The 12,073-nt window shown below is 45.1% G+C and overlaps 1 protein-coding gene across 3 annotated transcripts in view; it reads right to left on the reverse strand.

Annotated features, from left to right (window-relative positions):
- dlg2 (discs, large homolog 2 (Drosophila)) overlaps positions 1 to 12,073 on the reverse strand; it is a 1,345,388-nt gene that overhangs the window by 980,582 nt on the left and 352,733 nt on the right. For all 3 annotated transcript variants that reach the window (XM_068033932.1, XM_068033931.1, XM_068033933.1), the window contains one exon: positions 11,519 to 11,626. In XM_068033932.1, the coding sequence (XP_067890033.1) occupies positions 11,519 to 11,626 (108 nt within the window). The remainder of the gene's footprint in view (positions 1 to 11,518; positions 11,627 to 12,073) is intronic.

Genomic DNA, 12,073 nt, shown 5'->3' on the forward strand with positions numbered 1-12,073 from the left:
ATTAATAAACTTGGATGAAGGGACCAAGTGTATTATAGCCAAATTTGAAGACAATATGTAGGAAAGCAAATTATGAGGACACAAAGGGATATAGATAGGTTAAGTGAGTGAGGAAAAAATTGGCAGATGGAGTATAATTTGGGAAAATGGGAGGTTGTCCACTTTGGCGAGAAGAATTGAAAAACAGAATATTATTTAAATGGAGAGAGACTGCAAAATGCTGCGGTACAGAGGGATTTGGGTGTCTTTGTACATGAATCACAAAAAGCTAGCATGCAGGTACAGATATGTAATTAGGAAGGCAAATGGAATATTGGCCTTTATTGCAGGAGGATGGAGTATAAAGTAGGGATCATAGCATGCTAGAATTTCAAATTCAGTTTGCGGGCAAGAAGCTGGAGTCCCATACGAGCATTCTGGAGTTAAGCAAAGGTAATTATATAGGCATGAGGACAGATTTGGCCCTAGTGGACTGGGCAGGAAGACACAGGGTAGGACAGTTGATGAGTAGTGGTAGATGTTTAAGGAGATATTAAATTTATCCCAACTAAAATATATTCCAGAGAAAAAACATCCATGGCTAAGCAAGGAAGTTAAGGATAACATAAAGACAAAAACTAAGGCATACCATATTGCAAAGGCCAGTGGTCGGCTGGAAGATTGGGAAACTTTTAAAGATCAACAAAGGGTTACTAAAAAAGTAATAAAAAGAGCAAAGGTAAATTATGAAAGAAAACTAGCGCAAAATATAAAAACGAATAGCAAAACTTTCTGTAAGTATATAAAAGGGAAGAGAGTAGCTAAAGTGAATGTTGGTCCATTGGAGGATGAAACTGGGGAGTTAATAAAAGGGAATACAGAAATGGCAGAGACACTAAATCAGTATTTTGCTTCAGTTTTCACAGTGGAGGACACTAGTACCATCCCAATAGTACCAGGTAATGCAGAGGTTATAGAAAGGGAGGAACTTAGAACAATCATCATCATTGGGGAAAAAGTACTGAACAAACTATTGGGGTTGAAGGCAGACAAGTCCCCAGGATCTGATGGCCTACATCCTAGGGTCTTAAAGGAAGTGGCAGTGGAGATAGTGAATCCATTGATTATAATATTCCAAAATTCTCTGGACACGGGAAAGGTTCCAGTGGATTGGAAAAACGCTAATATAACACCCTTATTCAAAAAGGGAGGGAGGCAGAAAGTAGGAAACTATAGACCAGTTAGTTTAACATTTGTTGTTGGGAAATTGTTAGAATCCATTATTAAGGAAGTAATAACAGGACATTTAGAAAGTCAAAATGCAATCCATCAGAGTCAGCATGGTTTAATGAAGGGTAAATTGTGTTTGACTAATTTTCTAGAGTTCTTCGAAGCTGTAACAAGCAAAGTGGATAATGGGGATCCTGTAGATGTAGTTTATCTGGACTTCCAGAAGGCATTTGATAAGGTGCTGCACAAAAGATTAATACACAAGGTAAGATCACATGGGGTTAGGGGCAGTTTATTAGCTTGGATAGAGGATTGGCTAACCAACAGAAAACAGAGTTGGGATAAATGGGTCTTTTTCTGGTTGGCAAGATGTAACTAGTGGGGTGCCACAGGGTTCGGTCCTCAGGCCCCAACTATTTACAATCTATATTAGTAACTTGGATGCAGGGATAGAAGGTACTATAGCCAAATTTGCAGATGACACTAAAATAGGTGGGACAGTAAGCTGCAATAAAGAAATAAGAAATCTACAAATGGATATGGATAGATTAGATAAATGGGCCAAAATGTGGCAGATGGATGTTAACGTAGATAAGTGTGAGGTTATCCATTTTGGTCGGAAGAATAGAAAGGCAAATTATCTAAATGGAGAGAAACTTCAGAGTGCTTCGGTGCAGTGGGATCTGGATGTCCTCGTGCATGAATTGCAGCAAACCAGTTTGCAGGTACAGCAGGTAATAAGGAAGGCAAATGGAATTTTGGCATTTATTGCTAAAGGAATAGAGTATAAAAGTAGGGAAATGTTGCTGCAACTGTACAATGCATTGGTGAGACCGCACCTGGAGTATTGCGTACAGTTTTGGTCCCCTTACTTGAGAAAGGATGTAGTTGCATTGGAGGCAGTTCACTAGATTGATTCCAGAGATGGGGGGCTTGTCTTATGAAGAGAGATTGAGCAGTTTAGGCCTTTACTCTCTGGAGTTTAGAAGAATGAGAGGAGATCTAATTGAGGTATATATGATGATTAAGGGGATTGACAATGTAGACATAGAGAGGATGTTTCCTCTTGTGGGACTCATTCTTCTAGAATGAGAGGTCATAGTTTTAGGATAAGAGGTAGCAGATTTAAAACAGAGATGAAGAGAAATTACTTCTCTCAAAGGGTCGTGAATCTATGGAATTCACTACCCCAGAGTGTGGTGGATGCCGGGACATTGGGTAAATTTAAGGAGGAGATAGATAGATTTTTAATTAGAAATGGGTTGAAGGGTGATGGAGAACGGGCAGGAAAGTGGAGTTAAGGCCAAGATGAGATCAGCCATGATCGTATTGAATGGTGGAGCAGGCTTGAGGGGTTGAATTGCCTACTCCTGCTCCTAGTTCTTATGTTCTTATGAAGTCTTGCTACAACTGTACAGGACATTGGTGAGACCACACTTACAGTACTGTGTACAGTTTAGGTCTCTTTACTTAAGGAGGGTATACTTGCATTGGAAGCAGTTCACTGATTCCTGGGATGAAGAGGTTGTCTTCTGAGGAAAGGTTAAGCAGGCCTAGGTTGGGCCTGTACTCACTGGAATTCAGAAGAATGAGAAGTGATCTTATGGAAACATATAAGAGTCCGAGGGGTTTTGACAGGGTAGATGCTGAGAGGATGTTTCGTCTTGTGGGAGAATCTAGAACTTGGGGCACAGTTTAAAAATAAAGGGTCTCTCATCGAAAACAGAGATAAGAGGAATTTCTTCTCTCAGAGGGTCATTAATCTTTGGAATTCTCTTCCCCAGATAGCAGTGGAAGCTGGGTCATTGAATATATTCAAGGCTGAATTAGACAGATTTGTGATTTACAAAGGAGTTAAGGGTTATGGGTGTCCAGCAGGAAAGTGGAGTTAAGGCCACAATCAGATCAGAATAGCGGAGCAGCATCAAGGGGTCGAATGGCCTACTCCAGCTCAAATTTCTTATGATCATATGATGTTAAGTCTTAAGGGATATTTACACTGGTATTGTTAGTTACATTTTTAAAATTAATGTTTTGCTTCTGCCCCACTAATTCAGCAAATTTATTCAGGGAGTTAGCAAATTTCAGCTAGAGCTGTTGGATAGAGTCAGAAGCCCCTGCTCACGACTGCCATCCAGTACTACCTACTGAAAGACATGAACATTGGATGATGACAGAAATTGAGATCAGCCTTGATGTGTCCGCATATAAGTATCCTGCCAAACCTCACTGCCAAGGTTTGAACATGAATTATGGTCATTTGAGTGAGGTATTAGATGGCACCTGGCATCCATGGCCTTTGTTATGATTTCAGGGAAGGATGGTGGAAGAGAAAAACTGATGGAGAAAAATGTCAAAGAAGAAAACGTACTCTGTTGTCAAAGTGAGACATGTCATTGCTGGAAAAGTAGTTTACCACGTCTGTCAGTCTGAGGCAGCATCAAACAATCTGAGATCAGACTCATATGCCTAAAGTTTGCAGAGTAAATCTCCTTTTAATCTTTTTATGCAACAAAATAAAGCTCTTAAAACTGTTCCTTTTCCGATTTCTTGTTACGACCTCAGTGAGACCATTAATGTTAAAATATGAGATATGAGCCCCAGAACAATTAAAAAAATTACACAAGATGATCTCACATTTTAAGACTTTTACGATAACAACTAAACTAAAAGAAAACCCTTTCATTAAATAGTTCCTTTTAAATAGCTGATACCCCAAATTACAAAGAAAGGTATTTTCTTTACTAATTAAAATGCTTGTAAACCTCACACCACGCTTATACGTTATACAGTCCTCTTTGATGGAGAAATCTTTGCGGTTAAAAGTTCCAAACTCCTCGCAGTTGCAATAGGTTGGATCTTCCAGACCTTTCTCAAAGTCAATGCCCTCTTCACTCACTTCTCTGAGCACTTTTTACCCAGACGTCTATGAATAAGGCGATTCTTGGTGATCCTACTGGTCTTCAGCTTCCCTGCAAGCTTCAACTTTCAAAAAAGGTTCAGTTCTTCACAGCCTTTCGATGTCTCAGGCTTCCCAGAGCAGGTATTCCCTCTCTCCCTCTACAGGCTGCCACTGCTGGTTGTCTTCCTTCCCAGCTGCTCTGAGACTGCAACTGCTGAGTTCCCTTCTTACACTCTGCATACCATCAGAAAATCTATTAAATTTATCTGGACTCAAAAGTCAATAGCTTATTGTCCTGTTCCAATAAGCAGAGGCCAGAAGTCTGGTTTCACAGAGCCACCTGGGTCTTCCATTGTTCCCAGGTGTTAACAGATTACTGTTACATTTGTATCTTCAGAATTACTGACTCCTTGTTTACGACGTGAAAGTTTGGGTGGGTGAAATCCATTGTTCTTCAGGTGTGATCCCTGCAGTTTCTGTTTTACAAAAGAATGTCTTTGATCTGTCTTCTCTGTTGTCCTGGTAACCAAGATTTCTGTCTTGTCCTTTAGCAGAGTGGATGTGAGGTCACCTGACTTTCTGGACTCCATCTTAAATCACAATTTTTAAAAGCTGCGTTTGCTGACAACGCCGCCACTAGGTGGCGCTGCAATGGCATGTGCGCAAATGCAGCCTGTGCTTCTAAAACGTCTCAGTGTGCGACGTCAGGCAGCTGCCAGGATTAAAGAGAGCGCTGCTCAAATAATCACATGATGGCAACTTAAACACATGGCAGCACACAATGGCCGGAGAGGAGGGAGCGAGCGAGCCAGGGAGGGGAGGGAGTGAGCGGGAAGGGGAGGGGAGGGAGCGAGCGAGCCGGGGAGGGGAGGGAGCGAGCGAGTGAGCCGGGGAGGGAGCAAGCAGGCCGCGGAGGGGTGGGAGCGAGCAGGCCGGGGAGGGGAGCGAGTGGGCCGGGAGGGGAGGGAGCAAGCGGGCCGGGGAGGGGAGGGAGGAGCGGGCCGGGGAGGGGAGGGAGGGAGCGAGCGGGCAGTGAACGAGCAGGCGGGTGGGTGGGCCAGCGGTCGGGGGTGTGGCAAGCGGGTGGGCGGCGGGAGTCGGGAGCGGGGGAAGGAGGAGAGTTCACCCGCCACCAGCAAGGTCTTCGGCCACACTCTCCCCGCACCCGCTCTCTACCCACTCCCCAGACCCCCTCTCCCCCCACGCTTGCTCTCTTCGGCCCGGATCCCCTCACCATCTGCCCGCGTTAAACGATGATGTCATATCTGCATGTGCCAACCCCACCTGCCCGCGTTACGCGATGACATCATCTGCGCATGCGCCAGCCAGTCCTGGCACTGCGGAATGCAGCGCATGCGCAGAGGGTAGGCACCAATCTGCACATGCGCGCAGAATGGCGCAGTCGGATGACGTAAGTTGTCAGTAATCACTTTGATTTTTAAAACATAATCATGTTACAAAGTCCAGGTTGATAACCCTCCCCCCAAAATAGAAAAGTGATTATCGTAGTAATCATTTTTTACAACATAATCACATATAAACTTGTAAACATTTCCATTGTTAACATTTTACACTTTACACACGTAACAACAATATTTTATTGTTGTGAGTTGTTGCCTCCATTATACCCTTTATTTAAATTCTGGATAGAGCACCAGCAATTATATTGCCCTTTCCTGCAACATGTACAATCTTTAAGTTAAATGGTTGTAATATTAGGCTCCACCGAAATAATCCGGCATTCTTGGTTTTGAACTTTTCCAGAAACCTTAATGGATTATGATCAGTGTAAACTGTTATTTCCCCTTGTCCATTATGGACATATAATTCAAAATGAAGAAGGGCCAATACAAGCCCTGAAGTCTCCTTTTCAATCGTGGAGTAATTCGTCTGGTACTTTTTGAGTTTTCTAGAAAAATAACTGGCTGGTTGTTCAATTGCAGTATCATCATGCTGGAGTAATACTGCTCCTACTCCTTCTTCAGTGGCATCAATAGCTACCTTAAAGAGATTGCAAAAATTTGGTGCCACTAGAATGGGTTCATTTATTAAAAGGCTGCGCTTGCTGACAACTCAACCATGAGGTGGTGCAGTATTGGCACATACGCAAATACAGCTTCATCCACTGAAACATCACATCTGCGACGTCTCAGGCAGCTGCCAGTAATAAAGATGGCGCTGCTCAATTTATCACGAAAAGCAAATCCCCTCAATGGCTGCGATCACTGCCTCCATCCCAGCCCCAACAGTAATCCGCTCCCTCTTGCCATCAAGCTTCTCTTCGTCGCTCCCTCCTGCGCCCATCTGCTTGCCACTTGCTCCCTGCCTCGCCGCTGCCTTCCCTCAGATAGTCACACCCACCCTTGCCGCTTCCCCCCCTCGGCCGCTCGCTCACGCCTTGCCGCATCGGCTGCTTGCTCCCCACTTCCCCACCCACCCCTGGCTGTTTGTGCCACACTTCCCCCCCCTCGGCCACTCGCTCCCGCAACGTCCCATCACCCCTCAGCCACTTGCTCCCCACCTTGCCGCTTTGACGGTTCATTCCCCGGCCCCCACGCTACTTCTTCGGGGGGGGGTGCAGCAGGCAGCAATCAGACGAGGGGGGACAGTGGCGAGGTGGGAAGTGAGTAGCTGAGGGGAAAGCGGCGAGGGCGGGAGCGAATGGCTGAGGGAAGGCAGCGGGAAATTAAAAGCAGCGATTGAAGCAGGGATGGCAGGAGGGAGCGGGGTATTGTTTCGGGGAATGGAAGCGGAAATCGTGGCTATAGAGGGGTGAGGACGACATTGTGTGGTGATGCTTGCGCGCGCATGTGCACATTCATACTGGCAAGCTGGCAAATATTCGCATGTACTGATGACGTCCGCGATCGCTTAGTGTATGGTCTGCGTTGTCAGGAGTCATTGTGTTATTAAAATGGCCTTTAACTTTAAAAATGCCATTTGACAGGGTTCTGTCCATTGGATCTTCACGCCCTTTTCTAATAAATTCGTCAGTGGAGTTACTGCTGTACTGAAGTGAGGAATGAACCTCCGGTAGAACCCACACATCCCTAGGAATCGCAGTATTTCCCTTTCTGTCTAGGGGACTGGAAAGTCTATTCTCACCTGAACCTTAGGTTCCCTAGGCAATACTTGACCTTAACCTACTACATGCCCTAAATAGGTGACCTTAGCCTTAGCAAACTTGCTCTTCGCTGAGTTTACTACCGAATTGGCTCCCTCTAACCCGTCGAACAGAGTCTTTAAATGTTTAATATTGTCTTCCCAGGTGGCACTGTATACCAACAGATCATCAAAGTAAACAACACAATTGCTTAGTCCAGCAATCACCTGGTTAGTCAACCTTTAAAATGTGGCTGGTGCATTTTTCATACCAAACAGCATGACCATACACTGAAATAGGCCATGTGAGGTCACGAAGGCAGAAATTTCTTTAGATTGGTTGGTCAAGGGTATTTGCCAATAATCTATCAGTAAGTCAATTTTGTTAATAAAGACTGAATTCCCCACTTTGTCAATACAATCCTCAAATAGTGGGAATGGATAAGAGTCTATTTTATTTACTGCATTGACTTTCCAATAATCAATACAACATTTTTTGGAAGCATCTGGTTTTGGTATTCACACTACTGGTGAACTCCTGCTACTTTGAATAGGTTCAATTATATCATTCTTTCGCATATATTGAACCTCCTCTCTGAACTGAGCCAATTTATCAGGATTGAGTCAATAAGGGTTCTGTTTAATGGGTATAGCTGCCCCTACATTAACCCCACAAATAGCCAGAGGAGTTCAACCTGGCTTATCTGCACATAATGGGTTGAATCTAATGATCCTGCTGCCGTTTCTGGTGGCGTGCCCCATAATGGGTGCCATTCCCTACCGTCACTTGGGCGGCCGCCCCACCACTATCTTATGGTGGGGGGCCATTTTGCATATTGTACACCCAGGGCCCTATTAATCACATAGTGGGGGGCGGGATAAGAATCGCCGATTATGGTGTCAGATGAGTCCGGTGCAGCTGCTGGCACCATATGTAAAAAGCTGCCAGCCCTGCATTCACTCCTGCCTTAGCTTCATCAGCAGCTTGGTGCAGCTTTAAAGCTTGCATGACTAGTTCCTGGACCCCCTCACGCCCCAAGGAGGACAGTAAATGATGGCTGAGGAAAGACACAGGGTGGCCGCATGGCTCAGTGATGCCTCCCTGCATATTCTCCGCCAAGCTACCAAGGAAAGGCGGGAAGTTTTCTTCCCCAGTGATGGCAACAAGAGATCCTCCTGCCAGACCAAGCAAGCCTGGGTGGAGATCGCAGAGGAGATCAGCAGCTGTGGGGTCACCCAGCGCATCTGGGTCCAGTCCAGGAAGGTGGTCAACAATTTCCTGCGTTCAGCCAAAGTGAGTGCTCTGTGCCACTCTCCATTTTGGGAAATGCACGTGACTACGCAGGTGGATGCGTGACATGGGGAGGGCGATACTATTACATTGATGGCAGAGAGGCAAGGTTAGGACCTCATCCTGACAGATGCATGGCCGCAACTCAGCTACAAGACACCGTCCTCCATAGCTCACCCCCATTAACTCCACTGACAGCGTGTGTCAGCGTGAAAAATATCAGATTCCCCACCAAGGGACGAGGGTCTGACACTAGCAGAACTGTTAGAGAGACTTGGGGTACTCCTACAAGGATCACACAAAGTTAACATGCAGGTGCAGCAGGCTATTAGGAAGGCAAATGGCATGTTGGTCTTTATTGCAAGGGAATTGAAGTACGGGAATAAAGAAGTCTTACTAAAATTGTACAGAGCTTTGGTGAGACCGCACCTGGAATACTGTGTGCAGTTTTGGTCTCCACATTTAAGAAAGGATATACTTGCACTGGAGGCAATGCAGCGAAGATTTACTAAATTGGTCCCTGGGATGAGTGGGTTGTCCTCTGGTGAGAGGCTGAGTAAATTGGGCCTATATTCTCTGGAGTTTAAAAGAATGAGAGGCGATCTAAATGAGACATACAAAATTCTGAAGGGGCTTGATAGGGTAGAAGCTGAGAGATTGTTCCCACTGGTCAGGGAATCTAGAACACAGGGAAACAGTCTCAGGATAAGGGGTCAATCATTCAGGTGAGGAGAAATTACTTCACTCAAAGGGTTGTGAACTTTTGGAATTCCCTACCCCAGAGGATTGTAGATTCTCCATCACTGAATACATTTAAGGCTGGGATAGATAGATTTTTGGTCTCGCAGGGAATCAAGGGACATGGGGAGCGGGCAGGAAAGTGGAATTGAAGCCCAATATCAGCCATGATCGTATTGAATGGCGGAGCAGACTCGATGGGCCATATGGTCTACTTCTGCTCCTGTTTCTTGTGTTCTTGTGTTGATCTCTCTGCCAATCTCTACTATCTCCATCCTTCCTCTTGTAGGACAAGAGAGCCCACATTAGGAGGGAGACAGCCCGGACTGGTGGTGTAGTCCCTGGTCTGTGTTCCATAACCACCGTCAAGGAAGAAGCCTAAGAACTGGCAGGGACCCAGAGCAGCCATGCAATTTTAGACAGGGAGACTGGAGTCCCTGAGCAAGAGTGTGAGGATTGGTCTCCATCGACATCCTCATTAATTATGGCAAACCACATCACCATGGTTTGACATGACAAGATCTGCACACATATTTGTTCTTTCATGCAGGTCAACGTGTGCAGGAGACTACAGGAACAGGGGGACAGTCATCTACCTCTGAGGAGGAAGCACACTCAAAGGATGCACCCATCCCGTGAGTCTTCTGTACCTTCCACTGGCATAGATACTTTCACCTTGGTGGGGAACCACCTGCCTTTAGAATCAGGGTCACAAGCTGGTGAGAGCACCACACGCACACTCGAGCAGTTGGCTAAGACTGAGACATCTGAGGCCTCTGACTGTCAGAGAACTGTGGATGGCCAAGCCCATGCTGAGCCCCAGGCTGATGATGAGCCACTGGTGTTGACAGCACAGGGCATGCTGGAGTTGCAGAGAGAGGTAAGACAACATATGGCACAGATGCCACATGCCATTCGCAGCCACGAGTGGATGAGGGAGGAGTTCATCCATGCCATGACTGCTGCCATGTCTCAGCAGTGTCAGCGCATGGCTTCCTCCATTGAGAGGTTGGCGACTCTCATGGAGAGCCAGATTCCAAAGATGCACGCAGACCTGTACAGCATTGCCTTGGCCATGAGCTCGATGCAGCAGTGGTAAGGCGAGAGAAGGAACAGGAGCCTGGAGATTTCCCCTGCTTCTTGTCCTTCTCTGTTGAGCAGGGAGGTTCAAGTGAGCCTTCAAAGGGAGGAGAAGAGGCTGCCATCCACCTCTAGGGCTCCCCTCAGGGCACTCTGAATGTGGACACTGACTCTTCAGTCCCTCCACCAGTGAGTTCAGCTCCAGCAACTGCAATGCCTGAAGAGAGACCTGCACAAAAATCACAATTTTTTAAACATAATCATGTTACAAAGTCCATCGTTCATAATATTCTCTTCTTAATCTCCTTGAGTTAGAATGTCAAGTTGAGCCAATTAAAACCATTTTTATGGTATGATCCTGCAATGGAATCAGTACATTTTTACAAGTAATTTTGCCAAAAGATTATAAAGTTACATAAAATATACATTGTGTAGATGAAACCCACTGGGGTTTGGGGCGGAGACTGTGAAGCGGATTTACCCGGGCCCATCAGTAACAGCACTGAGCGTCTGAGCAATCCTTACCAGGGAGTTTGTGGTGTAACAAAAGTAGATGAACTTTCGCTGCACTGTGTGGACTGATTAGAGTGGCACAAACCAGTCTGTTCTGATAGATTCACTTCAAAGCGACCAGAGATGAAGTGAGGCAACATTTTTCTATTACTCCTTCATTATCTGCTAATTTCCTTCATTACATTTTTCCTCCCCTGAAGACATGGGCTCCTTGTTGGGATCCATACAGAAGCTGCTCACCCTTTCATACCTCCCCCAGAGTAGCCATTCTTCACATGAATTCGACAAGGATTTTTGAGCCTCAACCCGTCCTCCCGCAAGTACTTCCAACAGGGGTCACTGGATAGCAAACAGGAGCAATTTGTCACCTCTCTGAGCTGAGGATATTAGCTAACCCAACACAGACCAGAAATTAAATCTAGCATTTCCTGTCAGTGTGCCTTAGTGCTATTTTAAGGGGTGCCACAAACTTGAGGTGAAACATCAAGGGAGGCCTGACAATACATTCTTTTATTGATCGCTGCCCAGGAAAACTTCAATATTACATCTCCTGCAGAATAAATTGTTTTAACAGAATTCTAGTATGATGAGCCCTAGACGTACAATTTGGATTCGGCAGTTGAAGTTGCTGCTGTTTCGGTTTAGTGGAACGGCTTCATTTGAAAAAGAACAAAAAATTGTACCTCGACATGCTCCCATTCTTCGTGCAATTTCGCTGGCAGTTCTCCTTCCTGTTCATCAGTTTCTCCTTTCACTCTTGCCAATGTCGTGTCTTGTTCTGTCCCAACTGGCTAAAATAAAAATTTTAAAAACTTTCTTTAGTATCTACATATTCATGTAAATTCATTTCTGTGTTGTGTGCATATGTTTTAGCACACACACAGTCATAAGGAAGAAGGCAGAGCGCAATGGAAAAGGGAATTTAATAATTTGACACTACTGTCTATTTCTTTTTTTAAAAATTCACTCGAACAAAATCCAAATTTTCGATCATGATCTCCTCTTACAAGGCCATCTGGAGTACATACACCACAGTCCAAAAACGTATATAAAGGCAAAATATGGCAGATATTGAAAACCTGAAATATAAACAGAAAATGCTGGAAATACTCAGCAGGTCAGGCAGCATCTGTGGAAAGAGAGAGTTAACGTTTTGGGTCGATGAGCTTTTGTCAGAATTGTATAACTGTATAAAAAGTATAACTGCCTCAATTTAAAGCTGGTAGCTCGAAGCGGTC

This window comes from Heterodontus francisci, chromosome 6 (assembly GCF_036365525.1).
Source record: "Heterodontus francisci isolate sHetFra1 chromosome 6, sHetFra1.hap1, whole genome shotgun sequence".
In the NCBI taxonomy this organism is placed as follows: Eukaryota; Metazoa; Chordata; class Chondrichthyes; order Heterodontiformes; family Heterodontidae; genus Heterodontus; species Heterodontus francisci.